Source organism: Jaculus jaculus, chromosome 8 (genome assembly GCF_020740685.1).
Source record: "Jaculus jaculus isolate mJacJac1 chromosome 8, mJacJac1.mat.Y.cur, whole genome shotgun sequence".
Lineage (NCBI taxonomy): Eukaryota > Metazoa > Chordata > Mammalia > Rodentia > Dipodidae > Jaculus > Jaculus jaculus.
Window position 1 is genome coordinate 11,608,105 of NC_059109.1, and position 23,041 is coordinate 11,631,145.

Below are 23,041 nucleotides of genomic sequence, written 5' to 3' on the forward strand. Positions count from 1 at the left end.
TTGTTCTTGATTTTTGTGGGTGGGGATGGGGTTGAGGCAGAGCCACATTCTAGCCCAGGCTGGCCTCAGAGCTTACAACGATCCTCCTGCTTCAGCCTCCTGAGTGCCAGGATTATAGCAGGGAGCCAGCACGTCCACTGCCCCCACCCAACGCTAAGTCCACACCGAGATGGGAAATCCAGCAGCAGGGTGGGCTTCCGGGGCTTAGGGAGATGAAGGGGCTGTCGGCTTTGTAGGAAAGGCCAGGGCTTCGCCTAGGGCACCATCAGTGGTGGGTCCAGCACCTCAGCATCCTGGCCACCCCTGTCCAGAGGCAGGTGAGCTCTGACCAGCTTGCATCCTCCTTAGCATGACCTGTGCCAAATGTAACCACGGATTCTGCTGGCGCTGCCTCAAGTCCTGGAAGCCAAATCACAAGGACTATTACAACTGCTCTGCCATGGTAAGGTACTGGGCAGCCAGGGAGGTTCTGCCCAAGAGCAGTCAAGATGGACTCCTGCTGGCCCTGGGCAAGAGGGCTGTGTTCCCAGAGCAGCTGGGATAAAGGCTCAGTGGGAGGAAGACAGAAGCCACCTCGGCTTGCAGGTGCTGGGAATTCTGTACTGGGAGGCCTCTTCCCAGGGCGCTTGGGTTTGGAGTAGGACTGCCTCTGCCCAGGTGGCCAGAGCAAGCCTGGGGGAGAGCAGAGCAGGGCACACCTGTGCAGGTGCCAGGGCAGCGCAAGGGCTGAGTCAGCCTGCTCCCCCACTCAGCATAGCTTTGGGCAAGCCTCAAGATACCCACCTGTGAAAGGGGGGCAGTAACAGGACTTGCCTTGAACAGTTACGAAGATTAAATGAAAATCCCCTGGTGAAGTGTGCAAGGGCCTCCTGAATGAGGGCTTTTCTAATTAACTCACCGTGTCAGGACCGAGTTCTCACCGACCCTCTCCGTGTGTCCTCCCCAGGTGAGCAAGGCAGCTCGCCAAGAGAAGCGGTTCCAGGACTATAACGAGAGGTGCACGTTCCACCACCAGGCCCGGGTGAGCTGGGAGAAGACGGGTCGGTGGGTGAGGTCAGAGAGCCGTGGAGGGCCAGTTTGGAGTTGCATGGGGCGCTGTCTGACCACGTGGGCGGGGCTGCACACGCATGCTGAGCCCCTTCCTCGCACAGGAGTTTGCTGTGAACTTGCGGAACCAGGCCGCTGCCATCCATGAGGTGCCTCCACCCAAATCTTTCACCTTCCTCCATGATGCCTGCCGTGCCCTGGAGCAGGCTCGAAAGGTGGCAGCAGTGTGGGGGGCGGGCAGGGGCTCCCAGGGGGCTACTTTCGCTGGGCGCTCGGGTGGAGGGACTAGGAGAGGGCGGGGCGGGGGAGGAGCCAGGCCTCAAGCAAGCCCGGCGAGCTGATGGGCGCCGCTGCAGGTGCTGGCCTACGCCTGCGTGTACAGCTTCTATAGCCAGGACACGGAGTACATGGACGTGGTGGAGCAGCAGACGGAGAACCTGGAGCTGCACACCAACGCCCTGCAGATCCTCCTCGGTGAGGCCGCCACGCCCACCCGGCAGGTCCACTGGGCGCAGCCATTCCCATCACCTAGTTCCCCTGCCTTCGCCCTGCGCAGCCTTCTTTCCCCCGGGCTCTCGAGAGTCCAAGGGCACCGATGTGTAGCTGGCGTGGGCCAGCCTGCCCCTGCCCCCGGCTCCCAGCGCGCGGACACCATCCGTTGCAAGTGGTAGATGCTCCACAGCTGTGTGTGGGAGGAAGGCGTGGGGGGCGGGCAGGGAGCGAGCCCCGTGCCTGCCCCCTGCAGAGGAGACCCTGCTGCGCTGCGAAGACCTGGCCTCGTCGCTGCGCCTCCTGCGGGCCGACTGCCTCAGCACAGGCATGGAGCTGCTCCGGAGGATTCAGGAGAGGCTGCTGGCCATCCTGCAGCACTCCACCCAGGTACGGGCCAGCCCCTCTCCGGCCCTGCCCGTGACAGCTCGGGGAGACTCGGCGAGCGGTTGTTAGGAGGCCTGGACACATCCCAGCACCCGGACCAGCCTGCTTGCTTGCTGGCTGCGGCTGGCTCGTGTCACTTCATCTACTAGGGTTTTCTCTAACGTAAAGAGATGGTTTTTCAAGGGCTTTTGGCCAAATGTTGATTAGACTCCCAGTGTTCCTGGCAGCTCTAGTACACAGATGTTGAGCCCACACTGTGAGCCCTGTCTTGAGGCTGCTTGCGGACTAAAAGATCCGCACTTAGTGCCGTCAGTACAGGATGGGTACCCACTGCTGTCCTCACCCCTGGAGACACCCAAGGGGTGAGACTGCAAGGGCAGGGAGCACGCCCTAAAAGAGCCCGGCCTCAGCAAGCATCAGCTGAAGGAATGCTAGGCACAGGGGCTCCATGTCCTCGACTCTTCTGCTCCCCAAGTGCTCCCGTCTCCTTGCCAGGACTTCCGGGTTGGTCTCCAGAGTCCATCAGTAGAGGCTCAAGAGGCCAAAGCATCGAACATGCCCAGCAATCAGTGAGTAGGGTGAGCTGAGCCTGGGAGCGGCGACGAGGGCGTCCGGCTTCTCAGGGCTGAGTGGTGGCTCTCTGTAGGATCCAGGGCTCCTCAGGGCTGGAAGCAGAGGAGGAAGAAGAGGAGGAGGAGGAGGAGGAGGAGGAAGACGAGGAGGATGCACCCGCATGGCAGCAGGAGTTTGACGAGGAGCTGGACAATGACACCTTCTCCTACGATGAGGAATCCGAGAACCTAGACCGAGAGACTTTCTTCTTCGGGGATGAGGATGATGATGATGAGTCCTATGACTGAGGGGGAGAGGCAGGAAGCACCTGGGGCGGCCCCACAATCATGGGGCCGCAGGGTGGGGGCGGTTCACCACCCACCGTCATGGGAGAGCAGATACCCACTCTTCAGCACCTTGTTTACTGAATAAACTTCCTTTTTTTTCCACACACGTCTCTGCAATCAGATGGACAGCTGTCCAGGGACCAGCCAGCTTCAGTTCCCCGGTGCCTCCCAGCAGCCAACCTCATGCATTTCTTACTGTTTTCTTCAGACTCCAGAGTGTTCTATCCTAGAGACGGTCCAAAGACAGACCCATCTGACCTAAGCTGATGAAGGGAAGTTCAGGACCCTGTGGTCAAGGGCCAGGTGCAGACCAGCCCAGTTCCAAAGATGAGAGGCATGGCCTGCCCCCACACCCAGCCTCCCTCCACACTCTTAAGTGTTCCCCAGCAGCCTGAGGGACAAGAGAAGGTGATGGCTTCTTGGCAGCCTACATACATTTAAAGGGCTTCTACACCCTACAGTGAAGTAAGATAGGAAAGAGATGTTACAGAGGACCTGTCCTATGTCCCCACCCCAACAGCTAAGTTCAAAATTTTTTTTAAGATTTTATTTTTATTTATTTATTAGAGACAGGAGAGAGAGAATGGGCTTGCCAGGGCCTCCAGCCACTGCAAACGAACTCCAGATGCATGCGCCCCCTTTTGCATGTGGCTAACGTGGGACCTGGAGAATTGAACCGGGCTCTTAGGCTTCACAGGCATGCGCCTTAACCGCTAAGCCATCTCTCCAGCCCCTAAGTTAGACATGTATTTTAATGTGCTACTCAGGCTGAGGCAGGAATGGTTCAGATACAGCACGGGGCTCAGATTTAGTAAAGTGAGGTTGACTCATGCAGTTGGGTTCCTGGAGGCAGCCACTCGCTCAGGAGAGTCAGCCTCGAAGTACTGATCCAACATGGCCTCCAACTGCTCCTCTTCGTAGTCCCACACCTGGAACCGTGAGCCATCTGCTGCTCCCCGGATCATGGCCGAAAGCACTGGGAAGGGGGGGTGAAGTTGCCTCCTTCCATGCCCCCCACCCGCTCCCTGTCCCACCCCAGTGGGGACAGGGCTATGCTCAGAGCCACTAAGGGAGCAGCTGAGCAATGTGGGGCCCCCAGAAAGCCAAGGAGGAAGGGGATGTTCACTCACCGCGGCCAGACCGGGGGCGGAACAGACATAGGATTTGCTTATTGAGGGCCATGGCCCTGCCCAGCTCATAACCAACACCCAAGGACGGCTGTGTCACTTCGGCCACAACCACTGGCAAGAAAGAAGAGAATAAGCCTTAGTACCCCGGCCTTATAAAGAAGGGATGCCAGTGTGGCAACGGTGGGAGGGGAGGCCAGAGATGTCCCAAGAATATCCACAGGGGCCTGCAGGTAGGGCAGAGGGCTGCTTACCATCTGCCTGCTGCAGCCAGGCCAAGTCCCGCTCATGGATGAGTCTGTCACCTCCAGCTGCTTCTTCCCCTGTGGGACAGGGAATGATGGCTAAGGATGTTCCCTGCCCTCCTTCAGTACCCAGTCACCCTGCCGTTGCTGCCCCTCCTACCCGTCCTGCTCAGGGAAGGAGACTTGAGTTAGACCCCACCTCAAAAGGGGAAAGGAATGAAACAGCCACACGCTATTCAATACTGTGCAAGGTGGCAATGTGTGACTGGGGCTGGATGAGAACGTGAGGAGGAGTGATCACTGGATCCCAGCATTCAGGAAACTGAGGTAGGAGGATTGCTAAGAATTCAAGGTCACCCCAAGACTACAGAGTGAATTCCAGGTCAGCCTCCTGAGTGCTGAGCCACCATGCCCAGTTTAACAATATTTTACTTGCAAAGGAAGATGGGGTGGGGAACAAACACGCCAGGGCCTCCTGCAACTGCAAACGAACTCCAGATGCATCTGCCACTTTGTGCATCTGGCATTACGTGGGTACTGGGAAATCGGACCCAGGCCATTAGGTTTTGCAAGCAAGCACCTTTAACCACTGGAGCCATCCCAATTTATTATTATTATTATTATTATTATTGATGGGCGTATGAAATACAGGCGAGACAGGACCTGAGCCCGGGGGGGGGGGGGGGGGGGGGGGGGGCGGGGAAGCAACCCAATCCACCTTTAGTCTCTTCCCCACGAACGGGAAAAGTGGGGTGGGATGAGGGGAAGGTGTACATACAGTACAGCGCTCGGGGAACTGGGACAGACTTGGCCGGCGCCCCGGCCAGGTACCTTCTGGACACGGAGCCGGCGGGAAGAGGCCGGGGGAGAGGGGGTGGAGGGGGAGGGTCCCCAGCCCCGCCCCGCGGCCTCACCGCGCGCGTCCACGTCGGCGGCGGCCACGTGCTCGGTGAGCACCGCCCCGAAGCGCCGCAGCCGCGACACGATGCGCGCGTACAGCGCCCGGTCCTCGCGGCCGCCGCGGATGCTCCCGCAGAAGTACAGGGCGCGCCGGGGCTCCGCGCGCTCCCCGCGCTCCCCGCGCTCCCCGGCCGCCGCCGCCATCGCCGCCGCCGCGCGCCCCGCTCGCCCGCCGCCCAGCGCCAGGGGGCGCCCGCCCCACCCGCGGCCCGGCGGCCGACGCGGAGGAAGGAAGCGCCGAGCCGCGACCCCCGCCCCCTCCCGGACCGCCCACCGGAAGGCGGAGGCGGGGAAGACGGCTCGCTCCGGCTCCCCGCTGCTCGGGCCGCGCCGACCTCGCGAGCTCCGCGCGCAGCCCGGTTGCGTTCTCCCCAGTACCGCCCCGGGCTCGAGTCCTGCACCGGCCTGGCGCTGCGCCCTCGGCAGGACCCGCCCTCCGTCCTCCGCGTCCCTTCCTTCCCGCAGCCCGCTAGTCAGTGTCTCTCCAGCCGGACTGGGCACCCAGTAGGGCGATGGGAAAACCCTTCGCCGACTTCACTTTCTTTCTCTCTCTCTTTCTCTCCTATTTGGGGTAAAACCACTTCCCCAGATGGCCCCCAAGGGCCCGCACGTGTGGTCACTCTCTGGCTAATTCAAGCTCTTACTCTCACTTTTCTTTCCTTTTTGGAAACAAAACCAAACCTTATTTAATTAATTAATTTATTTATTTTTGGGTTTTTTCGAGATAAGGTCTTGCTTTAGCCTAAGCTGACCTGGAATTCGCCATGTAGCGTCTCTGGGTGGCCTCGAACTCATAGTAATCCTCCTGCCTCTGCCTCCTGAGTGCTGAGATTAAAGGCATGGGCCCGCATGCCCGGCTAAAAATTTTTTTAAAAAATGGTCGCCCTAGGGTCTCCGGGCACTACAAACTTAACTCCAGAGACATGCGCAACCTTGTGCAGTTGGCTTATGTGGGTACTGGGAGAATTGAATCTGGGTCCTTAGGCTTTGCAGGCAAGTGCCCTTAACTGCTGAGCCATCTCTCCAGGCGCTAGAAAACTTTTTGAAGGCTTCCATGAGTACAGGTAATAACCCACAATAATTCCTACCCGCCACCACCCCATTTTCAACTCTCAAACCCGCTCTCTCTCTCTCTCCACATTATATATATATATATATATATATATATATATATATATCCCCAACCCTTGGTTTTTTCAAAGTAATGCCCTACTCTAGCCCAGGCCCCCGAACTCATGGAAATCCTCCTACTTCTGCCTCCCAAGTGCCGGCATGAAAGGTGTGCACCACACCCTGCTTAGGGTGACTTTTGAGGCACCCCCCCCCCCCCAGTGGTCACTGACATCTGAAAAGAAAAGCTTCTCTAACCAAAAGTGAGTCTTTCACTTTTCTCCAGCCTTCCTGGCCATTCCTGTAGCATGGCACCATGCCCTTGCCTCAGAGCCTGTATGGTGCTTCCTCTGTCCAGACCCCTGTTGGGCCAGGTGACCTTGGCCCACTCCTCATTCTCTTTCCCAGACTACCCCATTCAACATGGCGGGTTTTCACCCCTGGTACTCCTTTCACATTCCCCTGCTGCTCCCTTCTCATGTACTATTTAAGTTTTTTTTTTTTTTAATTTATGTATTTATTGGAGAGAGAGAGGCAGATAGAGATAATGGGCACCCCAGGGCCTCCAGCCACTGCAAATGAACTCCAGACGCGTGTGCCATCTTGTGCATCTGACTTACCTGGACCCTCGAGAATCAAACCTGAGTTCTTAGGCTGTGCAGGCAAGTACCTTAACCATTAAACCATCTCCAGCCCACTATGTAACTTCTTAATTTTGTTGTATCACTTGTAATGCACAGTGGAATGTAATTCCCCTGGAAGGCTGGAATTGTTACTTTTGCTGGTCACTGCATCCTGGTTTCTATAATTGTCTGGCACATAGAAAATATTTGTTACATTATTTGTTGAGTGAATGAGTGGATTAAATGAAAAGTTGCTTTTGAGCTGAAGCGATGGCTCAGTGGTTAAAAGCACTTGCTTGCAAAGCCTGATGGCCCAGGTTTGAATCACCAGGACCTATGTAAAGATGCACAAAGAGGCACATGCATCTGGAGGTTGTTTGCAGTGGCAAGAGGCCCTGGCACACCCATATTCACTCTCTGTGTTTCTCTCTCTCTCTCAAAGAAATACTTTCAAAAAGATGCTTTTGAAGAAGTGACAGGAGTGCTCAATACTGCAATATCTCTATCACACCTTCCAAGGCTCAGGATCCATTGCAGAAGAGGTGGCGGAAAGAATGTAAGAGCCAAAGGAAGGGTAGGACTCCTTACAATGTGCTCTTCCAGACACAAAATGGCCTGGATATCCATGGCCTCACAGTGCCTGACACTACCTACACAAGACCATCATAAAAGGAGGAAAAGATCATGACATCAAAATAAAAGAGAGACTGATTGAGAGGGGGAGAAAGGAGTTTCAAAGGGGAAAGTGGGGGGGAGGGCATTACCATTTTTTTACATATTTTTTATAATCATGGAAATTGTTAATAAAAACTTGAAAAAAATCCCATGGTAATGCCCTCCCTCCCCCCACTTTCCCCTTTGAAACTCCACTCTCCATATCTCCTCCCCATCTCAGTCTCTCTTTTGTTTTGATGTCATGGTCTTTTCCTCCTATTATGATGGTTTTGTGTAGGTAGTGTCAGGCACTGTGAGGCCATGGATATCCAGGCCATTTTGTGTCTTGGGGGAGAGCACGCTGTAAGGAGTCCTACCCTTCCTTTGGCTCTTACATTCTTTCCACCACCTCTTCCACATTAGGCCCTGAGCCTTGGAAGGTGTGATAGAGTTATCGCAGTGCTGAGCACTCCAGTCACTTCTTTCCAGCACCATGATGCCTTCTGAGTCGTTCCAAGGTCACTGCCATCTGAAAAGAAGATTCTCTACCCAAAGTGAGAGTAGCAATAATATAAGGGTATGAACATTAAGAGAAGTGCTTACTGGGCAGTTTGATAAGCATAGTATATACATTCAGCCAGACAGCAACAGACGTTACAACCCTAGGGCTCATGACTACCCCTGTTTTAAGTTTTCAGTATCAGGGATGTATTCCCTCTCATGGAGTGGGCCTGCAGTCCAATTAGAGGGCAGTTGTTTTCCACCATGACAGATATGCCACTATTGTACCCATTGGCTCATTTGGCCTGGCTGGCCAAATATAAAGCTTGCAATGTCTACTGTTGAATATCTTCACTGGCGATTTCTCTTTCTCCCATTGAACTGCATGCAAAATGGCTTCTTCCAGCTTTCTGTCAGCTGGTCTACGTGGAGGAGCTTATCAGCTCAGTTCTAGCAGGATTTCTCAGTGGCCTTGCAGCCCAAGTATGTGGAGTCTTCAGCAATAGGGTCTTACCATCTATTCCTGGTGGGAAACCAAGGGCCTCGGCAATGGCCTATAATGTTTTGGTGGCATCAGGGACTTCCCTGGCCAACAACTCACTGGAAGGTAACATGAGATATTTTTTTATAATCATGGAACTTGTTAATAAAAAAATTTGAAAAGAAAAACAAAGAGAAAAAAACAAATAAATTAAGTAAATAAAATAAGAAAACCTAAAAAAATGCTTTTTATTTTATTTTATTTTCAAGGTAGGGTTCTCTAGTCCAGGCTAGTTTGGAATTCACTATGTAGTCTCAGATTCTCCTACCTCTGCTTTCTGAATGCTGGAATTAAAGGCATGCACCACCATGCTGAAGTGCTGGGATTAAAGGCATGCCCCACCACGTTTAGCACCGGGTAAAATGATGTTTTTAACAGCACATGGTTACAATTATTCAGCTCTATAGTGAGTGGATAGAAGCAGTTTCTTTCTTTCTCTCTCCCTTCCTTCCTCCCTTCCTTTCTTCCTCCTTCCCTTCCTTCCTTCCTTTCTTTTTTTGTGTTTGATTTGTTTTTAATTTTTTTGTTCATTTTTATTTATTTATTTGAGTGTGACAGAGAGAGAAAGAGACACAGAGAGAGAGAGAGAGAGAATGGGCGCACCTGGGCTTCCAGCCACTGCTAACAAACTCCAGACGTGCGCGCCCCTTTGTGCATCTGGCTAACGTGGGTCCTGGGGAATCGGAACCCGGCTCTTTAGGCTTCACAGGCAAGCACCTAACTGCTAAGCCATCTCTCCAGTCCTGATTTTTTTTTTTTTTTTTTTTGAGGTAGGGTCTCACTTTAGCTCGGGCTGACCTGGAACTCACTCTGTAGTTCCAGGCTGGCTTTAAACCCCAGCAGATCCTCCTACCAATGCCTCCCAAGTGCTGGGATTAAAGGTGTGCACCACCAAGCCCGGAATAGAAGCAGTTTCTTTAGTGATGCCAAATACAAAGGGGAGAGAGAGGTTGCAGGACATTCCCACCCATGGTTGGGTCTGGATGCTGGGGAATGAAGAGGAGAGGGGCAGGCTCTGGTGGTCCCTTTTATGAGTTTCTGGGGGAAGGGTTGTGTCTGAGCCCAGACAATGTGAGAGAAATCACAGAAGTGATGAGGAGCAGGAGAGAGAGAAGGTCTCTAGTCCTCAGGGTCTCTGAGAAGGACAGGCTGTTCTGCTGCTGCGCTGCTCCTAGATAGGATGACCCGAGGTCAAAGCTCAAGTGGTTTTGTGTTTTCCTGGCAACAGGGATCTGTTCTTGTTTTCCCACCTGGCCCTGATACCTGAGTAGCAGGGGAGCTCTTTATTATTATTTATTTATTTTGGTTTTTCCAGGTAGAGTCACTCTAGCTCAGAGATGACCTGGAATTCACTATGGAGTCTCAGGGTGACCTCGAATTCATGGCGATCCTCCTACCTCTGCCTCCTGAGTCTGGGATTAAAGGCGTGAGCCACCACACCCCTACAGCAGGGGGCCTCTGAAAGTGACCTCATCTATATTATTTTTTTTGTTTGGTTGGCTGGTTTTGTCGAGGTAGGGTCTCACTCTAGCCCAGGCTGACCTGAATTCACTATGTAGTCTCAGCGTGGCCTCGAACGCACGGCGATCCCCCTACCTCTGCCTCCCGAGTGCTGGGGTTACACATCCATATTCTAACAATGCACACCTGTAGGAAGGGCCCTCGTGTGCTGGAGGACCTGATGGACAACCTCTTCACGCCTTATTTCTCCTCCTCATCCTCTCCATAGGTAAGGTACATATGTATGCACATGTATACATCCAGGCAACCTTGTTTATTTATTTGAGAGAGAGAGGCAAATAGAGAGAATGGGTGCACCAGGGCCTTTAAGCCACCGTGTTTGCACCTGGTTTACATGGGTCCTGGGGAATTGAACTGGGGTCCTTAGGCTTTGCAGGCAAATGCCTTAACTGCTAAGTCGTTTCACCAGCCCCAGATTCAGGAGTTTTATTCAAGCTTGTAACTTGATGTCACTGTGGGTGGCTCCTAGGGACCAGCCCTAAGGGGTGGGGGTGGATCTGGAATTCCAGCTAAAGATAAGCAGAGGGCTTCAGCTGGGCCTGGGGTTCCTGGAGTGTGCTTGCTCGTGGTCTCTGTGTGGACCTGCTTCCTCCACCCTTATGCAACTTCCCCTGGATCTGTAAGCGTCAATAAATGCCGTGCCTCCCATTACTTGTGTCTGGTCTGGGGGTTCATCCCAGCACTGTGAAGCTGACTGTGACAGACCCCCAGGCAGAGAGGCCTCAGTGGGAGGGGTGTGCAATGAACTGATGGGATGTGAGGAGGGAATGAGCAGGATGGGCAGTTGGTGAGGAAAGTAGCTCGCCGGGTGATGGTAGGCCAGAAGTGGGTCCCTGATTCAGTTGTTAAACGGCTCTGTGGCCTTGTTCCGGTCACCCCAACCCCCTGAGCCTCAGTGTCTTTGTGTATGGAATTGGCAAGAGATGTTATCTTGCCTTACTTACCTGGTTTGAGTGTGGAGTGACTCACCCCCAAGATGTGAAACTGCTCTGTGATGATGAATTTGTCAGAGTGGTGTGATGCATCACTGTGAGTGACCCTTCAAGGAGGCTGGGGACCTTGTCCACTATGATGTGTCAGTGTAAGTTCAGCCGTTGTCACATGGGTAAGAGTGGACAGTAGGGGAAGCTGTGTGCCACAGAGAGGTGGGGCAATATGTGAGCTCTAGATTTCTCAATATTGCTATAAATCCAAAGCTGTCTAATTTTTAAAATTTATTTATTAGAGACAGTGGGAGACTGAGATAGAGAATGGGCACACCAGGACACCCAGCCGCTGCAAACAAACTCCAGAAACATGCTCCACCATGTGCATCTGGCTTACGTGGGATCTGGAGAATTGAACCTGGGTCCTTAGGCTTTGCAGACAAGCATCTTAACCACTAAGCAATCTCTCCAGCTCAAAAAAGTAATTAATATTTATTTTATTTTAAAGAGAAAGAGGCAGAGAGAGAGAGAGAGAGAACACATGGGTGAGCCTGGGCCTCTAGCCACTGCTAACGAACACTAGACGCACGCACCACCTTGTACATCTGGCTTACGTGGGTACTGGGGGACCAAACCCGGGTCCGTAGGCATCACACACCAAACACCTTACCCACTAAGCTACTTCTCCAGCTCTAAAACTGTCTAACTTGTTTTTTTTATTATTTATTTGAGAGCGACAGGCACAGAGAGAAAGACAGATAGAGGGAGAGAGAGAGAATGTGTGCACCAGGGCTTCCAGCCTCTGCAAACGAACTCCAGACGCGTGCGCCCCCTTGTGCATCTGGCTAATGTGGGACCTGGGGAACCGAGCCTCGAACCGGGGTCCTTAGGCTTCACAGGCAAGCGCTTAACCGCTAAGCCATCTCTCCAGCCCCTGTCTAACTTTTGAAGCCAGGTGTGGTGGCATCCTCCTGTAACCCCAGCACTTGAACAGCAGAGGCAGGAGACTCAGGAGTTCAAAGTCACCCTCAATGACATAACAAGTTCAAGATCAGCCTGAGCTACATGAAGCCTATCTGGAAAAAACAAAACAAAACAAAACCCCCCAAAAAACAAGAAACCAACAGGAAAAAAAATGTTCTAGGGCTGGAGAGAAGGCTCCGTTGTTAAAGGGCTCAAGCTGGTTTCCCCAGACACCAAGTAAAGCCAGAAGCTTCTTTAACCCCAGCACGTGGATTGCAAGATAGGAGATAGAAATAGGAGAACTTCCCAGAAGCTCAGTGGTGAGTGCAGCAAAGAGCAACAGCACAGATAGCTTCAAGAGAGAGAGAGAGAGAGAGAGAGAAAGAGAGAGACAGACAGAGAGAGAAAGAGAGACTCGGCCACAGATAAGGTGGGAAGGTAAGGACGGACCTGGAAGTTGTCTTTTGACATCCACAAGGGCATGCGCGTGCATGCATGCACATACACACTGTTCTAAAAAGAAGCCATTTCTTTTTTTTTTTTTCTTTTTTCTTTTTTGTTTTTTTTTGAGGTAGGGTTTTACTCTAGCCCAGGCTGAGCTGGAACTCATTATGTAGTCTCAGAGTGGCCTTGAACTCACAGGGATCCTCCTATCTCTGCCTCCCGAATGGCTGGGATTAAAGAGGTACACCACCACATCGTCCTTCTAAAAGAAGCCGTTTTCTGTGTTGGGACATGTTATTGGGGCAAACTGAACCTGTGTCCACCAGGCCATGATCCCTCATATTGAACTCCAAAATAAACTCTCTTACTCCCTTTGAGGTGAGAGCTGTATTTTGTGTCCCTGGGCATCATTACACACAATGCCCTGAATATCTGGGTATAATTTTTTGTTGTTGTTGTTTTGTTTTTTCAAGGTAGGGTCTGACCCTAGCCCAGGCTGACTTGGAATTCACTAAGTAGTCTCAGGGTGGCCTCGAACTCACAGTGATCTGCCTACCTCTGCCTCCTGAGTGCTGGGATTAAATGTGTGCACTGCCACACCCGGCTGGGTATAATTTTAAAAAATTGTGTTAATTTACAAGCAGAGGGATGTAGAGAGAAGAGGGAGAGAATGAGTGGGCATGCCAGGGCCTTCAGCTGCTGTAAATAAACTTCAGATGCATTCCCCACTGTGCATCTAGTTTTACGTGGGTTCCGCAGAGTCGAACCTGGGTTTTTAGGCTTTGCAGGCAAGCACCTTAACCAGGAAGCCATCTCTCCAGCCCCATTTGGGTGTAATTCTGTGAGCTGGTGCACATGCAGACACCTGTGATTTCACCCTCACAATTAAGATAATAGCAGCTCCAGCACCTCGCAGAATTTCCTTGTGTCCCTTTGCATTTGTTTCCATGGTGACAGGCAATGTGAGACCTACCCTCTTCACGAATTTTGAAGGACTCAATACCATGTTATGTCACATAACGGATTTCTAGAACATATTCATGCAGCATAAGAAATGCTTTAGGGTCATTGAGCAACGCTGCCTTCCTCATGTCCCAGCCTCTGGAGACCACTTTTGAATTCTCTGCTCCTGTGAATTTTACTCCTTTAAAAAATTTTTTTTCCTTTAATATTTTATTTATTCATTCATTTTTATGAGAGAGAGAAAGAGAGAGAGAGAGGAAGAAGCAGACAGAAAGACAGAATGGGTGCACCAGGGCCTCCAGCCACTGTAAACAAACTCCAGATGCATGCACCCCCTTGTGCATCTGGCTTATGTGGGTCCTGGAGAAATGAATCGGGATCCTTTTGGCTTTGCAGGCAAACGCCTTAACTGCTAAGCCATCTCTTCAGCTCTCACTTTAAAAAACAAATTATTTATTTTCAAGCAGAGAGAGAGAAAAAAAGAGAGGAAGAGAGAGAGAAAGAGAGAATTCAGGCATGGCAGCATCTTTTGCCACTGTAAATGAACTCCATATACATGTGCCACTTTGTGCATCTGGCTTTATGTGGATATTAGGGATTCAAACCCAGGCTGTCAGGCTTTGCAAGAAAGTACCTTTAACTGCTGAGCCATCTCTCTAGCCTTCACTTTCTACTTTAATTTTTTTTTTAAAGAGAGGGAATTGTATTTTGTTCATTTTTATTTATTTATTTGAGAGCGACAGACAGAGAGAAAGAGGCAGATAGAGAAAGAGAATGGGCGCACCAGGGCCTCCAGCCACTGCAAACGAACTCCAGATGCATGCAACCCCCTTGTGCATCTGGCTAATGTGGGTCCTGGGGAATTGAACCTCGAACTGAGGTCCTTAGGCTTTACAGGCAAGTGCTCAACCACTAAGCCATCTCTCCAGCCTTTTTTTTTTTTTTGCTTTTTCGAGGTAGGGTCTCAGTCTAGCCCAGGCTGACCTGGAATTCACTATGATGTCTCAGGGTGGCCTTGAACTCACGGTGATCCTCCAACCTCTGCCTCCCGAGTGCTGGGATTAAAGGCGTGGGCCACCACGCCCGGCCTTCTTTTTTTTAGTTATTTGAGAGAGAGAGAGGGGGATTGGGCCCACCAGAACCTCTAGCCACACCAAACAAACTCCAGATGCACCACCTTATGCATCTGGCTTTATGTGGGTCCTGGGGAATCAAACCTGGGTCCTTTGGCTTTGTAGACAAGTGCCTTAACTGCTAAGCCATCCCTCCAGCTCACTTTCTACTTAAAAAATATATATATATATTTAGGGTTGGAGGGATGGCTTAGCGATTAAGGAATTTGTCTGCAAAGCCAAAGGACCCAGGTTTCATTCCCCAAGACCCACATTAGCCAGATGCACAAGGGGGCCCAAGCATCTGGAGTTCATTTGCAGTAGCTGGAGTCTCTGGCACACCCTCCCTCCCTATTTACAAGAGAGAGGGAGATGGGCATGCCAGGGCCTCTTGCCATTGCAAACTGCAGACATACACATCACTTTGTGTGGGTACTGGGGAGTCAAGCCTGGGCCAGTAGGCTTTGCAAGCAAGCACCTTTAACCACTGAGACATCTCCTAGAGCCCCTGGTTTCTATGTTAATAGGCACATTTCCCCCGTGCTCGGTCCCTCATTCTTAGTCTCTGTCAGTCTCTGTCTTCCCTTCCTTCCCTTCCTCCCATCCATCCTTCTTCCTTTCTTCCCCGCCCCTGCCATGCAGCTTTCTTTGCCCTGGAGTGAGTTTGCCGATTGTGTTGGGTCCCCGTGATGCCACGAACACACTCCTTTGTCCTCCTTTCCCTGTGAATTGGAACTTTGATCAGATTCATATCAACTTTGTTTCATAATATTATAAGCCACACAGTCTGTGTGCCTTTCCTTTTTTTGTAGTGGAAGAGGTCGACACAGGGCCTTGATATGTAGTCCAGGTTAGCCCCCAATTCACAGTTTCTTACCTTAGTCACCCAAGTGCCGAGATCACATAAAAAAAAAAATACCTCTCTCTCGTATGTGGATCCTAGCTACAGATGATTGGGCTTCTGCATGAGAAGGAAAATACTTAGTAGCAGAGGCCAGTAAGTTAAAAAGGAAATATAAAGGGTAGAGAAAGGAAGGGGGGAGGATACTTAATAGGTTGATATTGTATATATGTAAGTACAATGATTGAGATGGGGAGGTAATATGATGGAGAATGGAATTTCAAAGGGGAAAGTGTGGCGGGGGGGGAGGGAATTACCATGGGATATTTTTTTATAATCATGGAAAATGCTAATAAAAATTTAAAAATAAATAAATAAAACAGAAAAATAAAATAAAATAAAAATGTAAAAAAATACCTATTTATCTATCTAATCTATCTATCTATCTATCATCTATCAGTTGTCTATCTGCCGATATCATCTTTTTACTTGTGAGAGAAAGACAGACAGAGGACATGAGGAATGTGGGCTCACCAGGGTCTCTCACTGCTGCAAATGAACTCCAGATGCACGCGTCACTCTGTAAATCTGGCTTTATGTGAGTACTGGGGAATGGAACCCCAGGCTGGAAGGTTGCACAGCAAGCATCTTTGACCCCTGAGCCATCTCGAGCCCAGAGATTACATCATGTGCCATCATGTCTGGCTTGGATATTTGTCTTTCTTTTTAAAAAATATTTTTGCAGCCAGGCATTAATCCCAGCACTCGGGAGGCAGAGGTAGGAGGATTGCTTTGAGTTCGAGGTCAACCTGAGACTACATAGTGAATTCCAGGTTAGCCTGGGCCAGAGTGGACCCTACCTCAACCCCCCCCAAAAAAAATTGCAATTAATTAATTAATTGAGTTGGGGGGTTTTGAGGCACGGTCTCACTCTAGCCCAGACTGACTTGGAATTCACTCTATATATTTATTTATTTAAGTGAGAGAAAGAGTCAGAGAGAGAGAGAGAGAGAATAGGCACACACTGGGCAGCATAAGTCAGGCATTGCTGAAAGACGGGAAGTCTGCATGGTGAATGTTCTTAGTGTGCACAGAGCTCGAGGCTCAATCCCCAGCGTGTCATAAACTGAACATGGCGAAGCGTGCCTATAATCCCAGCAATTAGGAGGTAGAGGCAGGAGGACCAGAAGTTCAAGGTCATCCTCAACTAGGCAGGAAAACAAAACCAAACAAACAAAAATCATCAATGTTTGCCTAGCATGGATGACACCCTGGGTTCAATTCTTAGTATTGCCAAAAAAAAAAAAACCCAAAACTTCTGAATCTCATGGGCTGCTGGCGTCCTTCAGGAGGTCAAGTGCCTGCTTAGCATTCAGAATCCTGGGTTCAGTGTCCACTAATCCCCTGGACCAATCTTCCACATCTCTACCCAACAAACACGGATGATTTTTTACTTTTTTTTATTTTATTTATTTTATTTTTATTATTATTTTTTTTTTTTGGTTTTTCGAGGTAGGGTCTCACTCTGGTCCAGGCTGACCTGGAATTAACTCTGTCATCTCAGAGTGGCCTTGAACTCATGGCAATCCTCCTACCTCTGCCTCCTGAGTGCTGGGATTAAAGGCGTGCGCCACCACGCCCAGCTTACTTTTTATTTTTTGAAATGTATTTTATTTACTTAGGAGATAGAGGAGAGAGAGAATGGACACACCAAGGCTTCCAGCCACTGTAAATGAACTCCAGACACACGTGTCCCTTGTGCATCTGGCTTACGTGGGTCCTGGAGAGTCGAACCGGGATCCTTTGGCTTTGCAGGCAAATGCCTTAACAACTAAGTCATCTCTCCAACCCTACTTTTGAAATTTTTATTTATTTGACCGAAAGAGAGAGGTAGAGAGAGAGAAAGGGGGTGGTGGGGTGGGGGAGATTATGGGTATGCCAGGGCCTCCAGCCACTGCAAATAAACTTCAGGCACATGTGCCATTTTGTGCATCTGGCTTATGTGGGTACTGGGGAATCAAACCTGGGTCCTTAGGCTTCGCAGGCAAGTGCCTTAACTGCTGAACCATCTCTCCAGCCTATGGATGATTGTTGTTGTTTTAACTTTTTTTTTTTTTTTTTGAGTTAGGGTTTTGCTCTAGCCCAGGCTGACCTGGAATTCACTTTGTAGTCCCAGGCTGGCCTCCAACTCACAGCAATCCTCATACCTCAACCTCCAGAATACTGAGATTAAAGGTGTACATCACCACACCCAGGAGAGAGGGAGATTGAGAGAGAGAGAAATGGGCACACCAGGTCCTCTAACCAGTGCAAATGAACTCCAAAAGCATGCGCCACTTTGTGCATCTGGCTTTACGTGGGCTCTGGGTAATCAAACTTGGGACATTAGGGTTATTAGGCTTTGTGGGCACTATAGGGTGCAGTACTTAAGTGCATTTGGCATTACATACTTTGACATTACGTACTGAGAATTTGAACCTGGGCCATTAGGTGTTGCAAGCCAACACCTTTAACCACTGAGCCATCCCTCCAGCTCCCAGCCCAGTTTTTTTAGGTTAGCCTTCCATCATGACATCTTCATACATACATACGTGTGTGTGTGTGTGTGTTTTTGAGGTAGGGTCACACTGTAGTCCAGGCTGATCTGGAATTCAGTATGCATTCTCAGGGTGGCCTTGAACTCACAGTGATCCTCCTACCTCTGCCTCCCAAGTGCTGGGATTAAAGGTGTGCACCACCACAACCCGCAAGAGTGACCTTTTTTTAAAATTTTTTTAAAAATGAGAGAGTATGAGAGAAGGGGGTGGAGAGGATTGGTGCACCAGGGCCTCCAGCCACTGCAATTGAACTCCACACATGTGCACCACCTCGTGTGTAAGTGCAACCTTGTGCACTTCTGTGTCTGGCTTATGTGGGACCTGAAGAGTCAAACATGAGTCCTTAGGCTTTGCAGGCAAACACCTTAACCACTAAGCCATGTCTCCAGCCCCAAGGTTTTATTTATTTACTTATTTATTTATTTATTTACTTATTTGAGACAGAGAGAGACAGACAGATATATATATATATAGAGAGAGAGAATGGGCATGCCAGGGCCTCCAGCCAGTGCAGATAAATTCCAGATGCATGTGCCACCTTGAGCATATGGCTTATGTGGGTCTTGGAGAATTGAACCTAGATCCTTTGGCTTTGCAGAAAAGTGGCTTTACCGCTAAGCCATCTCCCCAGCTCCCAGTGTTGTTGTTTTTTTAACTATTTAATTTATTTATTTGAGAGAGAGAGAGAAAATGGACACACAAGGGCCTCCAGCCATTGCAAAGGAACTCCACATGCATGTGCCCCCTTGTACATCTGGCTCACGTGGGTCCTAGAGAGTCGAACTGGGATCCTTTGGCTTTGCAGGCAAATGCTTTAACTGCTAAACCATCTCTCTAGCCCCTCCTTTTTAAGCAATATTTTTATTTTATTTATTTATTTTTAAATTTTTATTAGCATTTTCCATGATTATAAAAAAATCCCATGTTAATTCCCTCCCCCCACACACTTTCTCCTTTTAAATTCCATTCTCCATCATATTACCTCCCCATCACAATCATTGTACTTACATATATACAATATCAACCTATTAAGTACCCTCCTCCCTTCCTTTCTCTTCCCTTTATGTCTCCTTTTTAACTTACTAGCCTCTGCTAATAAGTATTTTCATTCTCACGCAGAAGCCCAGTCATCTGTAGCTAGGATCCACATTTAAGCAATATTTTTATTGATTTATTTGCAAGCAGAGAGAGATACAGAGAAGAAAGACAGAGAGAATAGGCGTGCCATGGTCTCCAGTCACTTTGTGCAGATGGCTTTATGTGGGTACTGGGGATTCAAACCTGGGTCATTAGGCTTTGCAGGCAAGTGCCTTAACTGTGAGCCATCTCTCCAGACTCTGATTATCAGTTTTTAAGTATTTTAAAAAATATTTTATGAAAGCCGGACGTGGTGGCGCACGCCTTTAATCCCAACACTTGGGAGGCAGAGGTAGGTGGATCGCCGTGAGTTCAAGGCCACCCTGAGACTACATGGTCAGTTTCAGGTCAGCCTGGGCTAAAGTGAGACCCTACCTCGAAAAAACAAACAAAAAAAAATTTATGGCCAGGTGTGGTGGTGTACACCTTTAATCCCAGCACCTGGGAGGCAGAGGTAGGAGGATTGCCATGAGTTCGAGGCCATGCTGAGAATACAGAGTGAATTCCAGGTCAGCTTGGGCTAGAGTGAGATCCTATCTAGAAAAAATATATATATTAAACAGAGTTAAGAGGATTGCTGTGAGTTTGAGGCTGAGACTACATAGTGAATTCTAGGTCAGTCTGGGATAGAGTGAGATCATACCTCAGGAAAAATTAAAAAAATGCCAGTTGTGGTGGCACATGCCTTTAATCCTAGCACTTGGGAAGCAGAGGTATTTGGATACCTGAGAGTTCAAGGCCACCCTGAGACTACACAGTGAGTTCCAGTTTAGCCTGGGCTGAAGTGATACCCTACCCCCTCAAAAAAAAATTTAAAAAAATTTGGGGCTGGGGATAGGGCTTACCAGTTAAGGTGCTTGTCTGCAAAGCCAAAGGACCCAGGTGCAATTTCCCAGGACTCACGTAAGCCAGATGCACAAGGTGGCACACATGTCTGGAGTTCATTTGCAATAGCTGGAGACCCTGGTACGCCCATTCTCTCTCTATCTGTGTCTCTCTTTGCTTCTCTTGCTCTCTCTGAAATAAATAAATAAAAATAATTTTTAAAAATTGTTTGTTTATTTTTAAGCAGTGAGAGACACACACACACAGAGAATGGGCGAGCAGGGCCTCTAGCCACTGCAAACGAACTCCAGACCCATGTGCCACTCTGTGTATCTGGCTTTATGTAGATAGTAGGGAATCAAACTCGGGTCATGAGGCTTTACCAGCAAATACCTTCACGGTTGAGCCATCTCTCCAGCCTCAGATATCAGTGTTTTAATTTTTTTTTTTTTTTGAGGTAGGGTCTCACTCTAGCTCAGACTGACCTGGAATTCACTCTCAGAGTGGCCTTGAACTCATGGCGATCCTCCTACTTCTGCCTCCAGAGTGTTGGGATTAAAGGCGTACTCCACCACACCCATCAGATTTTTTTTAAATTTAAATTTATTTATGAGAGAGAAAGAGGAAAAGAGAATGGGTGCACCAGGACCTCCAGCCACTGCAAACAAACTTTAGACACATACACCACCTTGTGTATCTGGCTTACATGGGTCCTGGGAAATCAAACTTGGGTCCTTTGGCTTTGCAGGCAAGTGCCTTAACTGCTTAGCCATATTTCCAGCCCAGATAATCAGTTTTTTAAAAGAAATTTATTTTCAGGTATGAGTGTGTGTGTGTGTGTGTGTGTGTGCACGTGCGTGCATACACATGCACATGCGTGCATGCACCAAGGTCTCTTACCACTGCAAATGAATGCCACATGTCTCCAACACTTTGATGGGTTTGGCTTTACGTGGATGCTGGGGAATCAAATCCAAGCCATCAGGCTTTACAAATTAGCACTTTAACTCCTGAGTCACCTCCCCAGCTCAACTTTCATTTTTATGAGGAATCCCATACTCGTTTTCATAGTGCCCAGCTTTATACTGTCTTCTGATTTTTCTCCCACCATATGCCCTGGCTCTATTTGTCTTTTGACAAACTCCCATCGATCCTTCAAATTACAATTGAGCTGGGTGTGGTGGCGCGCACCTTTAATCCCAGCACTTGGGAGACAGAAGTAGGAAGGTCTCCCTGAGCTCCAGGCCAACCTGGAACTACATAGTGAATTCCAGGTCAGCCTGGACTACAGGAAGACCCTACCTCAGAAGAAAATTACAGGGCTGGAGAGATGGCTGATCTGGAATTCACTATGTACTCTCAGGGTGGCCTCGAACTCATGGTGATCCTCCTACATCTGCCTCTCAAGTGTGGGGATTAAAGGCATGCACCACCATGCCTGGCTTGTTTTTGGTATTTTTGAGGTAGGGTCTCACTCTAGCCCAGGCTGACATGGAACTCACATGGAACTCTCAAACTCATAGTGGTCCTCTTACCTCTGCCTCCTGAGTGCTGAGATTAAAGGCATGGGCCACCATGCCTGGTAACTTAAAAAAAATCCTTTAAAATATTTATTTATTTGTAAGGAGAGAGAGAGAGAGAAGAGAGAGGCAGACATAGAGAATAGGGGTGCCAGGGCCTCTAGCCACTGCAAAGAAATTCCAGAAGCATGTGCCACTTTGTACATCTGGCTTGTGTGGGTACTGGGGAATTGAACCTCGGTCCTTAGGCTTCGAAGGCAACGACCTTAACCACTAAGCCATCCCTCCAACCCCAACTCTTTTAAAATTTTATTGACTTTTTTTTCAAGGTAGGTTTTTGCTCTGGCTCAGGCTGACCTGGAATTCACTAAGTACTGTCATGGTGACCTTGAACTCATGGCAATCCTCCTACTTCTGCCTCTCAAGTGCTGGAATTAAAGGCGTGCACCACCACGCCTGTCTTACTTATTTTTTTGTCTTTTTTAAAGTAGTCTTTTAAGAAAGAATTCTTATTTATTTGCAAGCAGAAAAGCAGACATAATGTGTGTGTGAGAGAGAGAGAAAAAGAGAGAGAAAATAGGTGCACCAAGGCCTCCAGTCACTGCAAATGAACTCCAGATGCATGTTCCATATGGTGCACCTGGCTCTTTCTGAATACTGGGGAATTGAGTCCAGGCATCATCAGGCTTTGCACACAAGTGCCCTTGACCGCTGAGTCACCTCTCCAGCCCCCTCCCCTTACTGCTCTTGCAGACTCAGGGCTACTTTGTCCCCGCATAAAGGTTAGGCGTTGAATCCCAGCTCGACCACTTGCTAGCTGTGTAACGTAATGCAAGTTACGTCTGCTCTCTTTGTCATGGTTTCTTCATCTATAAAGTAGGGGTAGGGCTGAAGAGATGGCTTAGCGGTTAAGCGCTTGCCTGTGAAGCCTAAGGACCCCGGTTCGAGGCTCGGTTCCCCAGGTCCCACGTTAGCCAGATGCACAAGGGGGCGCACGCGTCTGGAGTTCGTTTGCAGAGGCTGGAAGCCCTGGCGCGCCCATTCTCTCTCTCTCCCTCTATCTGTCTTTCTCTCTGTGTCTGTCGCTCTCAAATAAATAAATAAAATAAAATAAAAAATAAAGTAGGGGTAATAATTGTACTCTTACTTCATCGGGTAGTTCTAATGATCAAGTGAGTTAATGTGCATACAGCTAACATGGTGTTTGGCAGAAGGCAGTAACCACTGCTGTCACTGTTGTTACTGCAGATGCTTACCATGTGTTTGTTGAAGGCATGAAAGATGGAAGGGGGCTGCAGTGATCACTCCGTAGTTAGGGCACTTGCCTGCAAAGCCTAATGACCTGGGTTTGATTTCCCAGTGGCCATGTAAAGCCAGATGCACAAAGTTGTGCATGCATCTAGAGTTTGTCTGCAGCAGCTAGAGGCCTACGTGCACACCCATAAATATATTTTTTAAGATTTTACTTTTATTTATTTACTTATTAGAGAGAGAGAGAGTAAGAATGGGTACGCCAGAGCCTCTAACCACTTCAAACGAATTCCAGATGCATGTGCCGCTATGTGAATCTGGCTTATCTGAAGAATTGACCCCAGGTCCTTAGGCTTCG

The 23,041-nt window shown here is 49.3% G+C and overlaps 2 protein-coding genes across 4 annotated transcripts in view; one reads left to right on the forward strand and one right to left on the reverse strand.

Moving 5' to 3' along the window:
* Positions 1-2,924, forward strand: part of Cul9 (cullin 9) — a 43,832-nt gene extending 40,908 nt beyond the window's left edge. For 2 of the 3 annotated variants that reach the window (XM_004649475.2, XM_045156329.1), the window contains exons 35-41: positions 349-442; positions 947-1,021; positions 1,152-1,262; positions 1,404-1,521; positions 1,793-1,926; positions 2,419-2,492; positions 2,570-2,924. In XM_004649475.2, the coding sequence (XP_004649532.2) occupies positions 349-442; positions 947-1,021; positions 1,152-1,262; positions 1,404-1,521; positions 1,793-1,926; positions 2,419-2,492; positions 2,570-2,783 (820 nt within the window). In that variant the 3' untranslated portion in view covers positions 2,784-2,924. Of the gene's footprint in view, positions 1-348; positions 443-946; positions 1,022-1,151; positions 1,263-1,403; positions 1,522-1,792; positions 1,927-2,418; positions 2,493-2,569 lie in introns of those variants that run through there. The other variant, XR_006638512.1, reaches the window with a different exon arrangement.
* A 553-nt stretch (positions 2,925-3,477) lies between these two features.
* On the reverse strand, positions 3,478-22,584 carry Dnph1 (2'-deoxynucleoside 5'-phosphate N-hydrolase 1). Its single transcript, XM_045156964.1, has 5 exons — positions 22,580-22,584; positions 5,109-5,647; positions 4,204-4,272; positions 3,953-4,063; positions 3,478-3,798 (listed from the first exon to the last, which is right to left on the reverse strand). The coding sequence occupies exons 1-5, from the start codon at positions 22,582-22,584 to the stop codon at positions 3,650-3,652; spliced, it is 873 nt and encodes a 290-aa protein (XP_045012899.1). The 3' UTR covers positions 3,478-3,649.
* Between the last annotated feature and the right edge of the window lie 457 nt (positions 22,585-23,041).

Bases quoted from the DNA above. Each gene is read 5' to 3' on its own strand.
- Dnph1 (XM_045156964.1), bottom strand. The intron at 4,273-5,108 runs GTGAGGCCGCGG...CCTGTCCCACAG, and splicing joins CGCCGACGTGGACGCGCGCG to GGGAAGAAGCAGCTGGAGGT. The intron at 4,064-4,203 runs GTAAGCAGCCCT...CTTTCTTGCCAG, and splicing joins CTGGCTGCAGCAGGCAGATG to TGGTTGTGGCCGAAGTGACA.